Here is a 23,948-nt window from a genome sequence, read left to right as displayed (position 1 = left end):
TAAAAGAAGCTGGAATTGCACCCATCAGCTGTTCACTAGGGTGATGGAGGTGGGGGGAATCAGTGCATTTCCAACTTTTTAAAAAGATTGTCTGCTACACGCTCACACTTTTGGATCAGGGCCGGTCACATGTGGATTAGAAACTCCATTCTGCACATACTTGTATGTAGTAATCAAGGATGAAAGAAACAAGGATGCAAAGTTAGATAAATTGATCAATATTTTGATCCGTTTTAAAAGGTGTCCCCTATTAACCATGCAGAAACAGCTGCTATTAATGCTTTAATAAAAGTGTTTACAAAAACCTTAGGTGGCTACCATGATCTCGGAGAGACATTCCTCCTGTTCTCTCACAGAAGATAATGGCTTGGATCCTAAGTTGCTCCTCCATTTGTAAAAGTGTGCGTGTGGGGGGAGAGGCGATTTCCACCAGCTCCCCAATACATCTACATCCCTCTGCACCATATTCCAGGCCATTCCCAAGGGTCCCCCAATCCCCTGGAACAGATTTGGGGGGAGGGCATGTGGGGCTGCTATGGGAAGGGAGAGGGGATAGCCCTGTTCTGTTCACAGAAAGGAAGCTAGGAACTAAGCTATTCTCTGTTATAAAATGGTATCTGCTGCATCATGTGTGCATCGTCTAAAAGGAGAATGCATTTTTCATCAGAATGACTGTTTTATCCTTATGCAAATGTATGCAGATTTAATCATGCAATGAATACACAAATATTTCTTTAATTGGTTGTCACCTTTTACCACCTCAAACCAGCCTCGCTGTGTATACAGTACAATGGCAGACAAGTCCTAAAAAGTTAATCTGTGTTAGGTATCTCTGTTCCCCGCCCCCCCCAAAGTGCCTTTAATTTTACCCTCAGTATGTCATTAAAATTGATCATCTTATAATGTGGATTTGATACTTTCTATGAAAAATGTTCCATTAAAAAAACCCTATAGTGGAAAAAAGTGAGTATTATTTTCTTGTGAAATTTTTACATTTCCTGCATCGTAAAGCAAATGAAAAACCTTCACTGCCTGGAATCTCAATGAACAAATTGTCTGTTTCCCTTTTCGCAGTAGAAGGGCCCCTGGGATGTTCACTCTATATCAAAGTCCTGTCTCTCTGGGCTTCTCCACATGGGTGTTTTTGTGTGTGATTGTCATCCTCTATTCATGGTATTTCCCATGTGCAATACACGACACCATTGTCCTTCAGCAGCTGTCCTGCACCTTCCTCATTTTCCCCGTGAAATTCCATGATATTTATGTATGGGGAAAATGCTTTTTTTTTTCTTCAGGTCATGCCATCAAACTGCTACTGCCTGCCCATGTATTTCTGCCGTGGTGCAACGAACTGCTTTGGGCAGTTGCTGGGGGTGCCGCCAGTGACAATGATGGGGTGGGAGTGTCACCCTGCTTCTTTACCATTCCACTACTGGTTGCCTGCAGAGCACAACACGGTGGGAGCCTGCAAGCGCAGTAGAATGGCATGGCCTCCCCCCCCCCATCTGGCACGTTGGCTGCCGCTGACACCTCGTCCGCCTCCATATCCCCTTCTTGCCTGCTCCCACCTCCACCACCGATTTTCCTAGGGGGCCCAGAAGTGCTTTACAAGGGGATCGGAGCTAGTGCTTTGATCTGCTCCACTCTGCAGTTGCTGTTTCCAGGCGAATCCGCTGTGGAGGTAGAAGGCAGGTTGGAGCAACTGAGCAAACTGGCAGTGGGTAAGCGACAAGAGCGAAATGCAGCCAAGCTGTGCTCAGCACCCCATCCCAGGAATGCCTAAGCAGCAGGGAAGGGGGGTGGTTGCAGTGGCCTCTATATGAGACAGGTGAACATGAGCACATGCAACCCCTTTCCACTCAATCCCCTCTCCCAGTGTATACTCAAACAGGAAATGACTTACTGCTTGCTTTTACAAGGGCAATACTGACTTGTGTACGTAAGTGGGTGGTGGGGGGAGCCCTTTGGCTGCAGCCCTTGCTGAGCCGATGGAGGCTGGTTTCTGGGTGAACAGGCAGCAACAGAAAACGATGTGCCATTGAATTCAATGGGCTTTCCGTCCAGATAGCTGGGACACTGCCGGGCAGCCTTAGCCTTCACTTGGAAGTCTCACTGAGTTCAAGGAGCTTACTCCTGAGGAAGTCCTATTGTCTCATCCACAGTGGCCGCCTTTATTCGGAAGGAAGCAAGGTAGAGATCAGAGCAGAAGTGAAAAGGGAAGACAAGGAAGTTGAAATGGAAAAGTTCCATTTCATACCGGGGGGGGGGGGGGGGGGGGGCTATGCCAGAGGGGATAGAATGCTGCTGACATCCGATAACATCCCGCCAGGCTCCACCCACCAGCATAAATGGCAGGTAGCGTTATGCCGTCAAAGAAAAACCACCTGTGTAAAGAATCGATTTAAATCTTGCAAAAAAACTGGAAGCAGAAGCCCCAGTAAAGTGCAGGATAGAAAGCCTGTTGTGAAGCCCTCTGTCCCCAACTCCCCAGTGACAGATATGTGGCAGCTAGATATGACGAAGAAGGCCTTTTTGTTGGTAATGTCCATTATGGGGAATGGCCTCCCGAGAGAGGTGGGCTTGGTTTTGTCACTGTTCATTCTTTGGTGAACTTGGGAAACAATTTTATTTCAGTATTTTTTTAGTTCTGCTCTTCATGCATTCTCAATTTGACTCCTCCTTCTAAATCATTCCAGTTTTACTGCTATGCTGTTTTGTTATTTCACTGTTTTGTGTTTTAACAAACTTGTGAGCCGCCCTAGGTATATCTTGATTACAGAAGGGTGGGATATAAATTATAGAAATAAACACACACATTACCTTGCTTGCTAAGCTTGAATATCATTAATAACGCTGAATAAGTTACAGACGAGCCTCTACATATGTTATGTGTTTTCCATGAAGCTTTGAAATGGGATACAACAAGCTGAAACAATGTAAACTGTTGTTGCCTTGCTGCCAATAATATTCTGAAAACCTTCATTTAATAACTACCTTGCTGATTAAGGGCAAGAACATGAGAACTGCCTCTTCCATTCTTTCCCTCTCAGGCACAGAGCAAGTGACTGTAGGTGTACGATACTATGTTGACCTTAGCATGATACAATTAGCAGGGGTTTATAAATGGTGTAGATGATGGCATAGTGCAATTTGCATCATTTTGTAAAGCAGGCAATACATTTGAGGAATGCTCCCTTCCTCCGACTTTCACTCACTAAGTCTAGGGCAATGATGGATTGGGGGCTTGCTTGACCTACTTTGGACTGTTTCCATATATTTCCCCCCTTGGTGTCTGGAACAAACCCATTTGACTAAAGCAGCCACTGTCTTAATTCGGATAATTCTGAAATCTGGTGACATTCCTATTTTTCCCCTGAGCCTGAGGTAACTCCAGAGGTATGGAAAGAGCTCCTGATTATCATATAGTACAGTTCTTTTCTAAACACAATTCAACTCCAACATCAGATTTAACTCACTAGATTTAAAAAAAAGATATATTGAAAGGTAACTAACTCATGAAAAAGAGGGCTGTCAAACATAAGGCCTGGGGGTGTATTCATGACACCAATGTGGCCTGTGACACCTGTACCACATGCACATGAATTAGGCTGCAATCCTATACCCACTTCTGAGGGAGTAAGACCCACTGAACTCAATGGGATTTATTTCTGAGTATAGGATTGCACTGTTAGTGAACCATCTTCAAGGCTTGGAAATCTGTAAGTCTTAGTGGGAGCTGATTCACTACTGGCTGTTGGTATGTGCGACAGCATCAGACTCTTGCTAGTTGCTACCCCACTTCCTTCTAAATTCATACATTAACTAATTAGCAAGTCATTGAGAGCTGAATTGAATGGAGTACAATGGACTGGAGCCGAGTACAGAATTTGCAACCAGCCTCAGGCTACCTAGGGAGACCCAATCTTGAAAATATCCATACAGGTTCTGAATTATTTCAGGAATTTTGGGAAAATAATCTAGTCAGAACAAGATTATTTCTAAACTGGAACTGAGTTACTCGCATCCACAAAATAAATTCCAATACAAACACAAAGATTTTTGTGTTTACAGGAATTATATGCTTCACAGGAAGCACGTATTCCTCCTTCGCTTTCCATTCATTCATTCATTCATTCATAGAACAGAATCACAGAATCATAGAATAGTAGGGTTGGAAGGGGCCTACAAGGCCATTGAGTCCAACCCCCTCCTCAATGCAGGAATCCAAGTCAGAGCATCCCTGACAGATGGCTGTCCAGCCTCATCTTGAACATCTTCAGTGTGGGAGAGCCCACCACCTCCCCAGGTAATTGGTTCCATTGTCGTATTGCTCTAACAGACAGGACGTTTTTCCTGATGTTCAGCCAGAATCTGGCTTCCTGTCACTTGAGCCCATGATTCCGTGTCCTGCACTCTGGGATGATCGAGAAGAGATCCTGGCCTTCCTCTCTGTGACAGCCTTTCAAGTACTTGAAGAGCGCTATCATATCTCCCCTCAGTCTTCTCTTCTCAAGGCTAAACATGCCGAGTTCTTTCAGTCTCTCTTCATAGGGCTTTGTTTCCAGTCCCCTGATCATCTTTGTTGCCCTCCTCTGAACCCTCTCCAGTTTGTCTGCATCCTTCTTAAAGTGTGGTGCCCAGAACTGGACACAGTACTCCAGATGAGGCCTAACCAGTGCTGAGTAGAGGGGAAATAGTACTTCCCGGGATTTGGAAGCTATGCTTCTATGAATGCAGCCCAAAAGAGCATTTGCCTTTTTTGCAGCCACATCACATTGTTGGCTCATATTCGGCTTGGGATCAACAACAATTCCAGGATCCTTCTCGCTTGTAGTGTTATTGAGCCACGTATCCCCCATCTTGTAACTGTGCATTTGGTTTCTTTTTCCTAGGTGCAGAACTTGGCATTTATCCCTATTAAATGTCATTCTGTTGTTTTCTGCCCAGCGCTCCAGTCTATCCAGATCACTTTGAATTTTGTTTCTGTCTTCCAAAGTATTGGCTATCCTGCCCAATGTTGTGTCATTTGCAAATTTTATCAGCATTCCCTGCACCTCCTCCTCCAAGTCATTAATAAAAATGTTGAAGAGCACTGGGCCCAGGACTGAGCCCTGCGGTACCCCACTCGTTACCTCTCCCCAGTTTGAGAAGGACCCATTGATAAGCACTCTTTGAGTGCAATTCTGTAGCCAACTGTGGATCCACCGGATCGTTGTTTCATCTAGCCCACTTTGAGCTAGTTTGCTCATCAGGATATCATGGGGCACTTTGTCAAAAGCTTTGCTGAAGTCGAGGTATATGATGTCTACAGCATTCCCATGGTCCACAAGGGAGGTGACTTGATCAAAAAATGAGATCAGATTTGTCTGGCAGGACTTGTTTTTGACAAATCCATGTTGGCTTCGCATAATCACGGCATTGTTTTCAAGGTGCTTCCAGATGGATTGCTTTATCATCTGCTCCAGAATTATCATTTTCTATATTGCCCAATATAATTCATTTCTATATTGCCCAATAGCCAAAGCTCTCTGGGCAGTTCACAAAAATTAAAACCAGAGTGCAGCATAAGACAATATAACAGTACAACCAGAATAAAATCTAGCAGCAATGCAGAGATTTAAAATACAGATTTAAAACACCAGAGCTGAAAGATTAGGAAGCTAAAAATATTGTGAGAATAGAAATGTCTTTGCCTGGCGCCGGAAGGAGTTCCCCTTCCTAGCCATTACTTGATTCTTTTTTTTGCCAGGGCTAAAGCCATGGTGATGTAGTCAATCCAGGCCCCTTCTCTAAATGTTTGGCTTTCATTAATTAAAAACAACAGCAACCAGCTACGGTGGTTGTGGAGGTATCAGGACAAGGATGCAGGTGGTATTCTACCCAATCGCTCACTAAAAGGAAATGAAACAATTAAATAACTTTAAGCATATTGGGCTACCTGTATTTTTGTTCAGGTTGTTCTGCAGTGATCTCCCACTCCTTAGGTCCCCCTCACCACAATTTTTCTGATTGTAGACCAGTACACTGCCCTATTCTGAAGGCGAGCTAGCACATACCAGCTGAAAATAGTCTTTCAGCACCCTAAAAACTATTTTATCAATAGCTTTTGTGATCTAGAACCTACTTCATCCTCTCAGTTAAGGAGAGAAGCACCCTGGAGGGACAGATTTGGGCGGGGGGAGAGGTAAACCCCAGGGTGGTGGGGGAAGAAGGATTTAGCTCTAAAAAATCTCCTTTGCTCTAAAAATTGGGCCCCAACACTAGTATATGGGATTGGAGCACACATATCTAGTTTGGCCCTTGGTGGTAACAGCAGTTACGAAACACAACAGGGTACGGGAAGAACTGTGGTTATTTCTTCCTAATGTGTGTTGCTTTGCATTTGTAATCACTACATTTCAGACATATTTTTCTTTAAAAAAAACTTTATAAATATCAAACTGGAATAATGTAAAAAGTACAAATAATGTAACTGATGAAGAACTACGAAGTCAACATAAACAAAACTGTTTCGAACATGATGCACCCTTAGAAATGGGTGCAGCATCTTCTCCCAAGATGGTGCCGAGTTTTGGGTGCGGGGGAGGGAAGGGGTTGTAAAACAGCAATTAGATTTTTTTCACTTAATAGAAACATGTTAATTTACAGATCATCATCATCAAAAGTCTCTGTGCATCTCAGCATCACAGTCTCGTAATCTAGCTGAAGAACCTCTTCCTGCCAAACAGAAGGTGGGGTAGGGTGGGAGAGTGATAAAACTTCTGTTAGGGCCTGGATTGTCATGACAAAACAGGCTAATGAATATACCTATACAGTGTTTCTATTGCCTGCTGAAAGACTTGTCCCTCTTTCACACACTGTCTGAAGGCTGGAGGCTCAGTGTCCTCAACTGGCTGCTACTGTTCTACATAAATGCAAGAGGGTATCCTGGCAGATGCTAAACATGGCCTGCTGGTAGCTGCATGTGAATGCTTCCCTTCAGGTTATTTCCCTTCCAGGAGGGATGGCCAGCTGGGGACTCATAGGCTGGACAAGCAGCGTTATCCGCCCCCACCCCAACAGCCCCACCAAACTGAAATCAAGGAACGGTAAAAGCGTTGCCCAGTGTCATGTTAAGGCAAAGAAAATAGTTTTCAAAAATTGTTTTGTAGGGACAGATGCCACACTTTAATGTTGCCTATCTCCTCAGGCTTTGGCCACAGTCCAGTGTAGAGTTGAGCATGCATAAAGCCATTAGGCTTATGGACTTAAACACATTTAAGTCTACATTGGCCTCTCTCTTTTTTTGCAGGCCTTTTGCTTTCCTCAGCAGCTGCTCTTTTTTTTTAGCACGAAGTTGTGCACCTGACTTTATCTATGGAGGAAATTCAAAGGAGGGGCATCCGCGCATGGGACAGCACGGTATGCGCTTTCTTTTCTTTTTGCTGCAAAACTCCCCACTGCTGGAGGGACAAGCTGTTCTTCAATTAAAGAAGCAGCTTCTCTCTTCGGAAGCAGGAAGCGTTGTGGCAAAAAACAAACAGCGGGTGGCAGAGATTTGGCTCTGTGAGCGGTTGCCTTCCATGCTTCCCTATGGTTCCTGGCCTGGTGTGCTGTAATTCTGTGACTTTGTTTAGAGTGGTGCTGAAAGGTCTAAAATCCTGTGAATGCAGAATCTCTGAGTTATGAGTGGATGGCTGCTTGTGCAAGGGAGCTTCCGCTTGCACAATGGGACTTCTCCATCCTCTCCTCTCCCCTGCATCCCCGCCCCGATTTGCTCCAGAGGGCCTCTCAACCCCCTGGAGCAGATCTGGGGTATGTGCAGGGGCTGCAGGGGGAGGGGAAATTCATTTCCCTTGTTGTAGTTGCCCCTTTTGTACCTTCTCCAGTTCTATGAAAAACCGGATTCCTTGCTTGAGTTTATTGCAGCTTTCGGTGCAGGATCCAAGAAGCGCCGTTCCTTTATTATATTGCTCACAAACAGTGTCACAGATTTTCATGTGCATACCTATCTTTGGTGAGGCTAGGCATGTGTGCTTCAGCCTGGTTTCTAGAGACAATGTGAGGTATTTAATGGGCACTGCATTAGGTAAGGGCAAAGCTGCGGCTGAAACCAAAACTGTCCTAGGCTATATATTTACCTTTATTGGGGCATCTTCTGCGGCAGTTATCCGAAAAGAAACTGGGTGCCACTTGTAGCTTTAAAACATTCTGTAAACAAGTCCAGCTGCTTCCTTGTGGTCCACCCCATTATCTCTCGGCTTAAATGGTAACCTGCTATTCCTGCCCAATTAAAATCTGCAGAATCTGTTTTACTATTATGGGTGAGTCGGACTGGGATAGGTAGTCTTAGTCAGCAGCCTGCAGGTTGGTCACATAATATCCATTTATCAAGTGCATCTTTTAGTTGGTGTTATTTAAACCCATCCAATGGGTTGAGAAATGATGGCTGTAAGAAAAATCAGCACCAGCGCAGCAGGAGAGCACCCTTGCATTGAAGAAAAGTTGCTGAGAAGATGCTGTTAAATAACGCTTCCAAGGAGAACACAGCACGCTGTGCTACTTGCCATTTCTTGAGCAGTACAAGAGAAGCTGACAGGTTTGCTTAGAATCGTAGGGGTGGAAGGGGCCTACAAGACCATCGAGTCCAACCCCCTGCTCAATGCAGGAAGCCTGATTCCCAGGCAGTCTCCCATCCAAGTACTAACCAGGGCTAGCCCTGCTTAGCTTTCGAGATCAGATGAGATCGGGCGCATCCAGCCCTTTCTTGTATCATTGTCTCCTTTTGTGGTTTTAGCCTTTAGCCCTCACACAGAGTTCCATTTCGATGTTCACAGGAACCATCAGCGTAAGCAGGTTTCCCTATTTGTGTTATAGGAAGAGTGGAAGGATGTGTGGGCTGCTTGGCCAGACACAGGTTGCCTTCCCTGACCTGGTGCCCTCCAGATGTCGTGGACTAAAACTCCTAGCATCCTCCAATCAGCCATGCTCACTGGGGATGCCGGGAGTTGTCGTCTGGCACATCTTGAGGGCCCAGGTTGGAGGAAGGCTGTGCTGCGCACACATCTCAAATCCATGCAGACACGGGCAGTGCCCTGTGTTCCCTCTCCCCTGACATCTCAACATGCCAGTCTGCCTCTTGCCACTTCCCCTGTTGGCCCAGCAAGCACAGCTCTTTGTGCCTACACAAGTCCTCTCCACTGAAGCCAATGGGCAAGCACCATGTCTACAAGGTAGCCAGCACAAGCTGTTAGTGGGCATTGTTTTGGAACACCAACAACGGTTTTACTTCTCATTTTTCTGACTATTGTTTTGTGTGTATTACGATCATTCTGTGGTCTGAAATATCATGGGAACACAGTAAGGAAGTTATTTCAATGGACAATATCTGGCTACGAATGGCAAGTTGACAGATGGGGATTATTTCTTCCTCTAAAAGCATAGGTCCATGGCTAAATGCAAGTGATTTGGGCTGTTTTTATTCCTGGTTAAGGAATTTTACTGGTACTCGTTTAAACTATTTTGCTTCAAGAACTTAGAGAAGCAGCAACAATCACAGAGGTGGTTCTGGCTGTTAGCCTTTCCCTGTTTGGTGCGATCACACTTCTACCAATCCATGGGAGAAGAGTTTGCTTGGTCTTGAATAGGGATTGGTGAGAAATTTGGTTTGCATTTCAAATTCGCATATCCCATCCCTAAGCATGAACCAGAACGCAGTTTGCAGCCAAAACTTATACATTTCCAAAGTTGGCAATGCAGTTCACAATACATTCCAAAAGTGTGCACAAATGTTTGTGCTGGCTTAAAAACAACACAATCCAATGTTTGCTAGGACTCAGGATGGAACAAACTTAGCACTGGAAAAAATGAGAACCTGAGCAAAGTTGAGCTTGACAGATTCGCCCAGTCCTAGTCAGACTAGAGGGCACAGGAAAAAATATCTACCATCAAAATGGCCTTTCACCCACCAGAGGGAGATGCACCTGTTATATTCTGTTCTGCCCTACTTTGAAATCTACCTACACAATCCCCGCGGGACGGTAGAAGGCAGGGAGTGTATGATAGCAATCAGAAGTATCTAGATGAATAACAATGCATTTGTACATGATAATTGTGAACTATGATGGAAGAAGACTTAACAGCTGTCAGCTCAGGTTAACCACGCTTTCATAAATGGGCAAGCACCATGCAACATAGAGGTACTTGTTGTGCTCACAGAACTGTAGTTAAAACATACAGAACTCTGGCTGCAATCCTAGGCATGCTTACTAGAGGAGGGGTGAGCAGCTTGTGAACCTCTTGCCTGCACTTCTCCTTCCTCTGCCCCCAGGCACTGCTTCTCCCCCGAGGCACTCAGAATTCCCACAAAGCGGGCGCCAGCATCTTCCCCCTGCCTTCAGCTCCTTCCCTTGTATCTGACACTACTGCATTAGCCAGGTAGAAAATAAGGGTTCATAAGTGGGACCTGCAACAAAATGTTGCCGTGTGGTGTTCAGGATTCCAACCAGTCCTTTTTTAGGATGCTCCCCGCTCCCAGTTTTCTGTTCCACCCCCTGCCTTCGAGTCAGTGAGCATTTAATGCCAACTGAGCACACTGAGTTGTCATTGTGCTCTTTTTGTGTGTATGTGTGGGGGAGAGCTCTCCTTAATTTTTTCCTACATAGTTTTTGAACTTCTGCAGAACTTTCAGTTCCCCCAAGCCTGCTGGTATCTCCCTCTTGTGCTTGGATGGTACTGTTTTGGCAACTTAAAGATCCAGACTTGGAGAATGAGTTTGCTATTAATTCAGGATATAGATGGCTTGCACCTCAACCACAACTGCAAGAAAATTTCAGGCCAATGATGCACCTTGTGGGAAAAGAGGTTTTCTATGAAGGCATCCTACCGCTGAGAAAAGCCCAGTTCAGCCATGCCCTTCGTGCCCCAGAGGATTTAGGAATGTCCTCATGTTACTATTACAGCGCACAACTAGCTCTGAAACATATATCTGAGAGACTCTGAAAGCAGCTTTGAAATGGTGTATCTCTAGTTGTGTGCATTAACCACTCTCGGGTTATATTTGCATATATTTTCAGATGCAGGAGTGACTTATGATAGAAGTTCCGTACGTTCAACAACACGAGAAATGGTCCTAAGTAGACTAGAAACTGTGTATGTGGATGACAGACTACCTTATAAGAAGCACATTGTAAAGTCCTACCTGTGGCGGTTGTGTGCTAGCAAAAAATTGACTTTTCAAGAAACTGATGATCTGCAGATAGAGGTGATGGTTATCCTCTTGGCTTGTGAATGCTGAGCTACAAACAGAAGAAGATACAATATAATGAGCTCCCCATCAACTTTGGGGAAGCAATTCGCCTATTTTAAGAAAACAGGTTGTTTCTTTTGATGTGCAGTGTGTACAACAAATTTGGTGGTCCCACACTGGATTGGGGCTGGCCTAGGCAACAGACTGCCAGGTGCAATAGAACTGGATAGGCGTTTTAGCTTGGATCAAGTTTCTAAGGGCATCTCTACACCAGCCTAAAATCCTGCATTTAAAACGGGGCTTTCTGCTTCCATTTTAAATGCAGGATCACAGCGACTCCCTTTTTCACATGCTTCCTTTCCCCCCCCCCTTCCCCCTCCTTATCCCTATATCTGAGTCTTCCATTATCTTTCATTGATCTCACTCCTCTTCTTGCTGCTTTTATTCTTTTCACAGCGGAAACTGAAGTGGAACACAATGGAGTAATCTGATAGCTCATTATCTGCGATCTATTTAAAAATGGAACAAATGGGATTTAGTGCAGGTGACACGTTGGAGGTTAACGGCGTCATGTAAACAGCCCGCAAACGTCCATGAAAGAGCAATCTCAATCGCAGGATGAAAGCTCCGTGTGAAGAAAGCCTAAATCTCCCTCCTCGCCTTAGTGTGATCAAGATGTCTAGGAGAGCCAACAGAAAAGAACCTTCAATTTCTAATGTCATGCCAGTCAAAGGAATCCACGTACTTCCAAGTACTAACACAAGCCATGCCCATATATAATCATTACCAGTGAAATGGAGTATATGCATACGCATACACACATTCATTTAAAAAAAGCTCAAACAGCTAGATCAGGTAACTACTACACTAACAATATGCAATTCACCAAGAATCCAGCAGAAAAGTACAGCCTACTTGACAACAGTGAAGTGTGCAAAGTAAAAGCAGGCTATTACTGCCAAATATTAAAACTTGGTGTATCAAATGTAGTTAGGCTGCTGCCTTTGGAAACTCATATGTGGCAGTAAACCAGCTAGTGCCTCTCTACATAATCGGCTTTTAGCACAATAAAGCTACAAACAGTTAAATGCCATCTATTGTGATTGTGTGTCTGTTGCAAAGCAATCATGTCTTTCCATGGCTAGATGTGCTACATTTTGTACCTGGGAAAATGCTATATTCCGCCTTCATTTTGACTGCCCTGTGCAAGCTTCACAGACTGTGGCAGGATTTGGAGGGACCTCAAGTAAAGCACTCTATGTGGGCCCCCTTAACTGGGAAGAACCAGGACATGAAAACCAAACCTCTCTCATGTTAACTTATTTCTAACCTTCTTGAGTGCTTCATCCAAAATGAAAACGGTGCTGCTGTTGGGGTTATGGGCTTTCCAGCAGTTTGGGGGCCCAAGCAAATGCCCATTCACACCACCCTCTGCTGACAACCCTCCTCCCAGCCATTTATTTGAGATTATCTCTAAAAGGTACAACAGTATTCCCTCTTGTGCCTGCCATATTATGAGCTTTTCTTTTGCAGCAAGGCTGCCCCACTTTCCCCATACTCCCTGCAATTTAATGAACCTTTTGTTTTTTTTCAAAGACCATTTTTAATGTCCTCAGACTGTTCAGCCAGTACATACATTTAGCCCCATTTTAAGCAAATATGGAGCACAATCTGTAGTGAAGTTCTCCTGTGCAGCCACACTGAAATGAATGGGAGCTGTGCAGGAGCAATACTGTTCAGTAAGTGAGGGAGGGCCCAGCTGCAAGGATTAAGACCTTGTGCCCTCTCCTAGGCATTACCAGAGCTGTCTGGTTAAGAAAGGCAGCCACTGCAGCTTCTGTTCTGCGATGCAAAGGCACTGAGTGTAGGCAGGCTGGGGACATTTCTCAAGCAGGATCTCAAGGGCCATCCCTCCCAACCTACCCCTATATGAAGAAATCAGGGGTGCTCCCATGTAGAGGATTCCTAGTGCTAACAATCAGAAGGCATTATGCAGCTATTGTATCTTTTCTTCCTTAACAGATTTTCCAGGATAAGAAAAAAGATGAAAGAAATGGTGGGAGGGTTATGAGTGGAAGACGACGATGTCTGGACCCCCATTAAAATTCCATGAATGAGGCAGAGCAATGGCACCATACAAGCCTTGTCTGGAAGCCCCCCCCCCCAATTATCATACTATCGGCCCTGTTGAAAGAATAAACTGAGTCTTCCATTATGCTCTCTTAGTTCTCTTCAGCTGGTTAGTGAGTGTTTCAGTTTCCAACTAATTAATACATTGGTCAGTCACAGCAACTAAAACTTCAGGCACTAACATAATTTGGTTCTTTCCCTCCTGATCTGCGCACTGCCCTTAGATGATAATGTGGCAATTCATGTGATTGAGGCCATTACCTTTGACTGGACGTTTCTTGAGTTTCGTTTCTATCAAGGAAGCTAGTCGCCACATCAAACGCATCTTCAAAGAGGATCTAAAAGAGAAGGCATTTTGGACAGTGGCTATCAACTGGGTTTTGATAATAGTGTTTCACTTGAATACTATGCTACTCACAACTCAGGATGCTCTTATGTGAAGTACTATACAACTACTTTTTTAAAGGAGAGTCCTTCTATCCATTTGCATTGCTTACGCAGATTCCCAAATAGGGAGGGACAGCACTTAAATATACTAAGATGAAACTGGTCAGCATGGGTAATGATTATACACTAAAGCTTTTAGTGGCACCCATCTCTTTAAAAATTTAGGTTTTTATCTCTTTGAGGTAAGGTAGCTTATTATTAGCCCAGATCATGTGATCGTATTATTAACTGGTTTTATAAGAGGCTGCCATAATTATTTTTTTTAAGGGGTGGGTGGGACAGAAGCCAATTTCACTGGGAGCTTCTGCTTTGAATTCCCTGTAAGCCTTGAATCTGGGTCAGTTATTCACAACAGTCTCAGTGAGAGACAGCAATCGCACCAGAGGCTCCAGCATTTTCTAATGACATGTCGACTGCACCCCCTGGGCCCCAAGTCCAATTCAGCTGTGTGCATACTGAATACACACTTATACTTTATACTTTCTATAACATACTGAATATGTCTGCAGCATGTGCAAGTGCGTCTTCTCTTGTTTCACTTAGCTACAACCAAGATTCCTCAAACATGAAGCAAGCCTTTCTACGGAAGGCCAAGTAGTGCGAGGGGAGAACAGAATTACTCTCTACCTCCTTGCTTACTGCACTGATTGGCAAGAACGATCAGCAGCGAAACTGTGGGTTGTTGTTGTTTTACAAGGTGCTTTTCTTTCCCTGGAAATGCTTCCTTGGGGATCATCTGCCTGTAATAATATTCCACAAGTGTTTGTTTTGCTAGCCTAGCAGGGAGTGGTACTGTCAGAAAGCTCGTAGGGTAGGAAGGCATTAGGTTGGATTTGGTTCCTCTGTGACCTACGAGGTTACAGACAATTATCCTCCGCCCCAGTGCCTGTATCTCCTAGGAATTCTGGTGGAGAAACTCACAGAAAGACTAGCTGGTAAGTGAGGCTTTGTGACATCAACAGCCAATTCACCAATCATATCCCTCACCTTGTATCTACTGGCATGATTTCAGTTATCACTAAGTGAATCAATCAGTTAGTTATCACTAACTGAGTCAGTCGAATCAAGCCACAAAACAGCACCACCCTCCACTTAATTCCATTGAGGCTTAATACTAGTTCTGCAACAGTAAGGGAACCACATACCCAACAACATTCACAGTAAGTAGGGGATTTAAAAACTTCTTGGAATAGAAACTTAGACAGTCCAAAAAGCAAAGAGGGTATTTATTAGACAAAACAGATGGCCTAGAAAACATGCGGATCAAACAGGGGGTAGAGGAGGGGGAACCTGGAGGGACCTAGGGATGAAGGAGAATCCAAGGGCAACAGAGATGCGGAGGCAGCAGCGACCCGAAGAAAGGGGGGCAAAACGAGGCCACAGACGGAAACAAGAAAGTCAAGAGAAATGGATGGAGAAAGCAAACAGCCTCAGCGCTGATTCATACACAATGTTGGGGGCGTGAATGCTGCTGAAAATGGCTTTTATGTAGGAAAGACTCCATGCGGCTGCCCTTGCATGTATAAACACTGCGTTATGTAGATCAGTGCTCTCTTAGGCAATGGCTCCATGCCACTGCTGCTCTCTCCTGGACTGGGGAAGATGTCACTGCTGCAGAGACGTTCCAAGCAAAAGCACCAATCTGTGCTGCTGTCGTCATACCTGAAGCAGCCCTAACAGAGGACTAGAGCAATATGGGCCACAGGGAAAAGGGCGGTGGAGTAAAGCCAGATTGGAACAGGGAATGAAGTTGGGGCTGCCACTCGCCTACTCGCTTAAAGTATGCAAATTTAAGGCCATATTTTTGTACAGATACTCATCACTTGGTGGGATCTTCCTAGTAACACACTTGATGCTTTCTTCCCTTTCCGTTCATCTGCCTGGCCCTGTAACATGAGCAGGTTTTGCCTGCCAAATTCTGCTTTTTGTTTTGGTCACTGTGTTACCTACCTTTGGAGAGGCTCAAATCTTTTGTTTCTTGATCAGGAGGATACTTGCTTTGGCAACAGCAGAGAGACTCTGGGTTATAGCTTTTCTTGGGAACAGATGCTATCTTACCTGTAAAATTTCCTTGACGTTTTCTAAGGAGTCTTGTCATTTATTCTCAGGACCTGCCCTTACTTCTGAGCTAATTATAATTCTTCCCACTGATTTTAGAAGAGGTCATTATGGGCATTTCTACATGAGGCTTTTATCCCACACCTTTACAGAGGCTTCTGGATTCTTTGCAGAATTAAGATTGGCTTTTTTACACATGCTTTTTTCTGGAGGTTTTCTTTCTCTGCCTTTCTATATGTTTCATTATACAACCACTAGATGGCACTGGGGTTTAGCAAAATTGCACAATTACATGAGACTCTCATTTCGCCATTTCTAAATAATATCAGACTTTCCTCATTAGGAAAAAAGCCATGATAATGGTTGCAAAGTACAGGAGAGGTCCTGGAAGATGACGTTGTGTAAAGGACTCGCAAACTACCATGAGCAAGCCACCATGAGCGCACAATAAAAGCCTCATGTAGAAAGACTCTATATCCCGCCCCCCCCCCCCCCCCGAGGGGGAATTCAGCATTCTTGAATGTTAGAACTGTGGTGCAGGAACCCTAAAAGAGATTAGTTCTCACCTCCTCTGGTGTGGATACTATCGAACTGCTGGCTTCCTGACTATTAGTTCCGCTGTCCCTCACACTGCCATCAGTACAGGCAGGTTCTTGGGAAGCTGTCTTGACCCCAGAGATGAAGTTCTGTCTCTGACTACAATACTCCAGGACACTGTCTCTCCTTTCTTCAGGTAGGCCCTGCCACAGGTGGGAAACAGCTGTGGAGACCACAGGGAGCGTAACCTCTTCAGGGCTCACAACCCCATTATCTACCAAGAGGTCTACTGTCTGTTTGTAAAAATACAAGTATCTAGAATGAGACAGGAAAGGAGACAGCTCTCAGAATGACGTTTGGGTGGCATCCAATGGTTAACAGAACAATCTGGTGAACCTCTCATGTACGGCCTGCATAGCAGTAACTATGCAGAGAATATACAAGATAGGAAGCCGCCTTATACCAGGCGCTGGATCCAGATTGTGCCCTCTGCAAGAGCAAGTGCTCTGCTCACGGAAGGTCCCTGTGCCCAATTTTTGGGGATTCAAACCGTTCCCTCCACACCACAGTTCACCCCTTTCTGCAGGGTCTCTTGACTCTCTGTGTAGCATTTTCATGCGGCTGGAGGGGCGGGAAAGTCTACTACCACTAGCCCAGTTGCTCACACTTAAATCTGGATCCACTGATGTCATCAGAGGGCATGCTCTGGGTGGTTCCACATGGATCTATAGCCCGATTGGAGTCCACCTGGAGAAGAGCCTTCAGTGTGGTGGCCCCCTTTCTATGGAACTCCCTGCATCTGGAGGTCAGGTAGGCACTAACACTGTGTTGTTTTCAGTGCCTCCTGAAAACATATTTATTTCAAGCAGCTTTCCTTGATTGACCAGCCACATTTTTAATTGGTATTCTGTTTTTAAAAACAATTTTTAATATGGTGTTTTATTCTTTTTATCTTTTATTGATCACAGTTCCGAAATCTGTTTAGATGAGGAGCAGTATATAAATGTGGTAAATAAATGAATAAATAGACCTCTGGTCAGCTATTTGTCCATCTAGCCCAGTATTGTCTACTTTGACTGGTAGTGGCTTTCCAGGATGTCAGGCAGAAGCTTTCACATCACCTTCTAAACATACTCCATGTATAACTAGAGATGCCAGGGATCGAGCATGGGACCTTCTACATGTAAAGCGGGTGCTCCTCCACTGAGCTATGGGCCCTATCCATGGTGCAACAAACCAAGCTAGGGAATTAGTCCTTTTATGTGCACTGTTCAGTCTCCACCCTTCCCTGTTTCTCATGATGTTATTTAACGCATTATATGGTACGGTATTTGGGTTCACAGTGGCTCAGTTTTCAGCTGAGTAAAAGTGTTACCTTGTTCTGTGGTCCACTACACCTGCTGTCACCTGCCTGGAGCAGGTTTCTTTAAATCAGGGGTGCAGAACCTCAGACTCAGGGGCTAAAACTTGCCCTCCAGGGTTCCCCAGACGGCCACACTTCTTTTCCTGGTCCCACCCCCTTTCCCCATACCACCGATGGTTTGCTGGTTTCCCAGCTTGTGTGCAGTTTTCCCCATTTTAAAAGACTGAAATGCCTCTCCTAATGCTTAACTGCTGGCAATAAGAGCTTTAAGCTAAAAGATGCTGGTGTTTTGGGGTGGTAGTGGTTTTGCCTTCAGCCTCACCCATCACTGGAATGTGGCCCCCAAATGCTTCTCTGAAATGGAATTCAGCCCTCGGGCTGAAAGAGGTTCTGCACCCCTGCCTTAAGTCCTGACTTGGGGATAAAAAGGAACTGATTTCTTGTGTTGTCCAACCACATAGCCACAGTATTTATTTTTTTTTACAATATTTATATACCACTCCACACCAACGATTTTGGAGCGGTGAACAAGATAGAAGAATAAAACCCCATAATTAAAACATTTTAAAAGAACAGATTCTGAACGTAATAAACCACGGCCGGTCATGCAAGGAAGGCCTTTCGAAATAGCAATGTCTTCAGAAGGCGCTGAAAACACCACAACGTTGGCATCTGCCTGACCTCCAAAGGCAGGGAATTCCACAGGGAGGGGGCCACGATGCTAAAGGCTCTTTTCCTGGTGGACTCTAACTGGGCCATAGGTCTGTGTGGAACCACCAGGACATGCCTTCCGATGACCTTAGTGACCAGGCAGGTTGGTAAAGATGGAGGAGCTCTCTCAGGTCCCTGGTCCCAAGTTGTTTAGGGCTTTGTACACTAGGACTAATACCTTAAACCTGGCCCGGTAGTGTACAGGCAGCCAGTGCAGTTCCCTCAGCAAAGAAGTTGCATGCTGAAAAGGGGCAGCTCCTGACAACAGCCGAGCTGCTGCGTTCTGCACTAGCTCCAGCTTCCGGAGCAGCCTTAAGGGCAGCCCCACACTGAGTGCATTGCAGTAATCCAGTCTTGAGTTTACTAGTGCTGGTACCACTGTGGCCAAGCTATCCCTGTCCAGGAGAGGCTGTAGCTGGCGAACCATTCAAAGCTGGTAAATGGCGCTCCGAGCCACAGTGGTACATGATAACAGTACTGAAGAGGAATATCACAAACAGCCTCAGCCCAAGGTCTCTCACTGCCCGAGGTGGAAGAGAACACCTGCTGCCGCCACATCACACTTTGTGCCCTCCCCTCCCCCCGCTCCCCTCCCCTCCGCCACCACTGTGCCAGCTCTTCTGGCTATGGGACTTTCATGACAGCTCGGCCGGAACTTGCAAGCCCTGGGCAAGCTCTGATGAAAATGCTGTGGCTGCTTCTTCTGGCCGTGCTGCTCTCCCAAGAGGCAGCGTGGCAGCAAAGATGAAGGCATGTGACAAGGGAAACAAAAGCAAACGCCACAGGGGGAGAGCGGCAGGCAGGGCTCTCCAGACCACCTGCTGGAGGCATTGGTGGCAGGCCCTCCTGGAGGGAGGGCGGGGAGTGGTGCGATTCGCCAGTCCTCCTTCTCCGCTGCCTGATGCGGGTGCCTCACACTGTTCATGATAGGGCTGGCCCTGGTCACAAATGTGTCAAGTTTGATAATGGAACTAACTACAGAAGGAAAGAAGCAACATAAACAGCACGCACAGGTTATGAACTTGCCGAGCAGAAACCCACAGATAATCTGCATTGCCACAAAATGCCTTGTCAGACGTGTTCTAGGAAAATCATTGAAGGCAGGAAGGGAGGGAGCAGAAACCACAAAAAACTATATAGGTTTTGTGTAGAGTAGTAGCTTTTTCCAGCTCTTAAGAAACCATACATGTTAAATAGGAAATGCCACAAGAAACTATATGAAGGAAGTGGGTTTGCGCCACCTGCTGGCCAACCTAGATTGTTACTTGGTAACTTTCAATATCCTCCCCCCCCCAACCCCCACCATATAGCATACTACAGAAGAGTAAGAATACATTATGCTATATGACAGACATAATATTTACGAGCAGCAGCAGCAACACAGGAAGACGGGTTGTTCAGAAACATGTCTCAAGCTAGGTATTAGCTCATCATTTGTACCAAGCACTCATCTCCAGCTTGTATGGGGCTTGCTTTAACTCAAAAGATATATGCACATTCAACTGTGCTCAAGCCATACAAGCTCTATTAACAAGAACACTTGAGTGCTGTTGACATACATATGAACAAATCTTTTTTCTATTCCTTTGGGATAGGAATTCTCTAAAAGTTGCAAAGCTTTATGATGAACAGAGGTGCTTTCCTGTGGCCTTTCAATATTAGACAAGCCAACACAAAACCCTCTGATGTCAGGGAGTCAGGTGAAAGCAACCAACCACCCCAACACTCAGGCCTGGGATTTTGGAACCCAAAGCCACCCGTAGGGTTCCACTGTTTGATCGTGAGATGTGATTTTGCGCTTGCAGTAGCATCATGGCACAAGGAACTTCCACAGGGTACTGTTTCTCCCATTGTTGGAGCAATGTAAAGAAAGAAAGGAGCTGCACTGGTGCCAGTTGTTTTCTGGGCCCAATTCAAGGTGCTGGTATTGACCTTTAAAACCGTATATAGTTCTGGCCTAGTCTATCTTTAGGAGTGCCTCCAGCAACACCAGGGATGCCGCTCAACAAGATCGGCCTTGGAAGGCCTTCTGACTGTCCTATCAGTCAGGACAGCTAGGCTGGTAAGGACTAGGGAGAGGGCCTTTTCTGTGGTGGCCCCCACTCTGTGGAATTCCCTCCCTAGTGACCTCCGCCATGCCCCCTCTTTGATGAGCTTCTGCCAGGCTTTGAAAACCTGGCTGTTCAGGTGGGCATTTGGGGTGGGTTAGGTTTTTTTCAGAGTAATGTTGTTTTGTTCAGTTGATTATGTAAATTTGTTGTATTTTGCATCATTATTTGTATTGTACGCTGTCTAGAGTGGCCAGGTAGCCGGCCAGATGGGCAGCTAATAAATAAATAAAAAAGAAAGAAGTCACACCCACCGAACCTCTCCCATACTGCAGCTATTAGCAGCATAGGAGTGTTTCTTTGATCAGGTACAGACTCACTGAAACCATTTTATCCTACATAGCCTTACTCGATGGGGTCATTCCATAAGGGAGCAATAACATACTGCTTCACATACCGTTCAAACTCCATGAGATCAGGAGAAGAGGTTCCTGGTGACTGTGTAAGCCTTAAATTTACATTGTCCTCTACTGGGTTCTTCTCCTGTTCTTGAATCACATACCACACTGTGGTGCCACTCTGACTCATGGCATCTGAAATGGGTACCGCACTAGAAAGCAAAAGGAGGAACTATCTGAGTGCATAGCTTCCTTGCCAGGAATGGATGGGTTGGGAAGTCAACTGACTTTATTCCGAGCAGTTATCCTCCTATAATTTACCAGAGGAGGATAATGTTGGCAGAGAGGCACAAACACAGGAGGCATTTGGGATTGGGATCCATATTATGGATATATTAAATAACCTACTCTACGTTCATTTACCTTCTTGCTGTATGTTCTACAGCCTGGTAGAGACTGAATATACAGAAAGCCAGTGTGATGTAGTGGTCAGAGTGTTGGACTGGGACCTGGGAGATCTGGGTTCTAGTCCCCATTGGGCCATGTAGCTCACTTGGTGATCTTGGGCCAGTCACCGACTCTCAGCACAGGGTTGTTGTGGGGATAAAATGGAGGAGGGCCATGTAAGCCACCTGGAACTCCTTGCAAGAGGAAAAACGGCAGGATATAAATGTAAAAACAAACTAACACCCCCGAGAGCAGGATAAGTTATCCTATTGAAGCTTGAAAGGTGGTTTGAGATGCTTAAAGGGCACGATCTCAGTATGGGAAGATTTTTCAGTGCCTTACCTGTGATTATTGAAGTACATCTTGACATATTCCTCCTTCACTTCCTCCAAGCTTGAGGGACTGCCATCCTCCAAATTTAAAACCTCTGTTGCCAGCAGAAAGAACAGCCATCACAAACTGGCTTATTGCGAGGCTTGCTCATCATCAGACCCATCTCAAGAAAGTGATGTGGGTAAATTGTTTCAAAGGTTACAGACAAGAGGTATTTGCTTTATCCTCATCCTCCTGCTTTACCAAACAATATGGTAAAGGCAGCTTGCAGTAAAATAATCACAATACATATTACAATATAAAAGCAATGAAATAAAATATAGCAAAATTGAATAGGCAATATAGCTTCAAATTCCAGAGGAAATACTATGTAGGTAGCAAGTCAGAGAGACTGGTGGCCTATGAATGTGTGACAAACCAACCTGCCCCCATCCCCTTTTCTGGAAAGGCCTCTTGAGGAAAAAAAACAACATAGCCAGCACAGGGACTAAAATGTGCATCTCTACACATTCCAGGCTGACTCTACTGCTTTAGCTCCCCCTCCCCCATGACTCCACTTAGATTACAGTGACATTGTAGACATCACCTGGAGGATGTGTGACCAGGTCCTCCCAGGATACTGATTGGTCAGTTGGATTTCCCTCCCTGGAAGTTGCCAATCCCCTATAAATACATTTGGTCTTTGAGATTTTCCTTTACGTTTGACTGGCTAGCAAAGGGTGAAGACAAGACCAAGCCAGTTTCAGAGCACAAGTGGGCCTCATCCCTCCCCTCACCTGAAAGGTTCTTTGAGGACTTCAAGGATCCTGATAAGTAAGGTTTGGTGAGTTAGTTTGATGGTTCATTTTATTTTAAAAGCAAGTATTTCTCAACTTTGCTCTGCTTGGTTCTTAAATAAATATGTTGAACTGGAAACTGGAGTTGATTTGATTCTCTTGCCTAGTCTGAGGGTTGGCTTTACCCATGCACTGGACTGCTTAGTAGAACACACACTAACCTGCTTGTTAAGGAGTTTAAAAAAGGGTCTGAAACAGGGGGCTACCCTTCTCCACATATAAAGGCCATGAGCCTGTCTTCTCATGTAGACAGACTAAGGGATATTAAAAATACACGTGAGCTGTGGTGGGACTACCTCAGAAGAATATAGAGGAGAGTCAGTGTGGTGCAGTGGTTAAGAGTGTTGGGCTGGGAAGGCCTGGGTTCAGGTCCCCACTCAACCATGAAACTCACTGGGTGACTTTGGAGTAGTCACTGACTTTCAGCCTAACCTACCTCACAGGGTTGTTGTGAAGATAAAATGGAGAGGAGGATCATGTACACTGCCTTGGGTTCTTTGGAGGACTAGGCAGGATATAAATGTAACAAATATAGACAAAAGGTGTCTTGCAGCCTGCCCTACCTTGCAGGGTTGGAGATTCAGACATACTAGTTTGTCACATAGGGATCACAGAAAAATCGCCCAACTCTAATTTGAGAGGTACGATAGCTCAGTGATGGAGCACATGATTTGCACACAGAGAGTTCAGTCCCTTGCATTTCCAGTTAAAAAGACCAGGTAGCAGCTGATTCCATAATAACTTGACCATCTGCCTAATTTTGATCAAAGAGACAAGGGGAGAACTGGGGGAAAGAATTTGGGCAAGCACTTGCATACAGTACCTTTCATCTTCAGCAAGTTTTCCAAGGTTTGCTCCAGTTCTTGGATATAATTCTTAGCCTTACATAAAACCTGACACTAAACAAAAAACAAAACAAAACAGAGCCAGTCTATGTTCTGAGCAGACTAACATTTTAATAAGACTTAGGTTTCCTGATCAATTTCTTGTTCCTGGCTAAATATTTATTTAGAGAAAGGGTAGGCAACCTGGGCCCCTCCAGATGTTTTGGACTACAACTCCCATCAGCCCCACCATGGCCAATGGTCAGGGATTATGGGAGATGCAGCCCAAAATATCTGGAGGGGCCCAGGTTGCCTACCCCTGACCTAGAGATTTTAAATGTATCAGAATATAAAAAGAAAAGGAAGGAGTCAAGGGAAGGAGCCAAGGTAAATCAAGCAGTTTTTTGTAGTCAGAAAAAGGATTGTTTTTCATGCATTCATACAGATTACTTTGACCCTTCATTGTGTTGCTTAGATCATTTAAACAACAACAAAGACGGATTCGTGCTGTTTGCAACTAGCATCTGATAGTTCAGTGGCCTACAAATCCTATCATGTGACAACCATTATGAACACAGCTTTCTCATCA

The 23,948-nt window shown here is 45.0% G+C and overlaps 1 protein-coding gene across 6 annotated transcripts in view; it reads right to left on the bottom strand.

Annotated features, from left to right (window-relative positions):
- STRA8 (stimulated by retinoic acid 8) overlaps window positions 1–23,948 on the bottom strand; it is a 39,315-nt gene that overhangs the window by 9,807 nt on the left and 5,560 nt on the right. For 2 of the 6 annotated variants that reach the window (XM_084810121.1, XM_084810122.1), the window contains exons 3-9: window positions 23,359–23,434; window positions 21,709–21,793; window positions 20,979–21,131; window positions 16,429–16,714; window positions 13,619–13,695; window positions 11,180–11,276; window positions 6,417–6,717 (exon numbers count right to left, since the gene is read on the bottom strand). In XM_084810121.1, coding sequence (XP_084666247.1) covers window positions 6,643–6,717; window positions 11,180–11,276; window positions 13,619–13,695; window positions 16,429–16,714; window positions 20,979–21,131; window positions 21,709–21,793; window positions 23,359–23,434 — 849 coding nt within the window. In that variant the 3' untranslated portion in view covers window positions 6,417–6,642. Of the gene's footprint in view, window positions 1–5,810; window positions 5,892–6,416; window positions 6,718–11,179; window positions 11,277–13,618; window positions 13,696–16,428; window positions 16,715–20,978; window positions 21,132–21,708; window positions 21,794–23,358; window positions 23,435–23,948 lie in introns of those variants that run through there. The other 4 variants (XM_084810125.1, XM_084810126.1, XM_084810124.1 and 1 more) reach the window with 3 other exon arrangements.

This window comes from Heloderma suspectum, chromosome 7 (genome assembly GCF_057233095.1).
Source record: "Heloderma suspectum isolate Gila_16-S chromosome 7, 16-S_ref, whole genome shotgun sequence".
Taxonomy (NCBI): domain Eukaryota; kingdom Metazoa; phylum Chordata; class Lepidosauria; order Squamata; family Helodermatidae; genus Heloderma; species Heloderma suspectum.
Note: the sequence above shows the minus strand (reverse complement) of the source record. Positions and strands in the feature narration are given on the sequence as shown.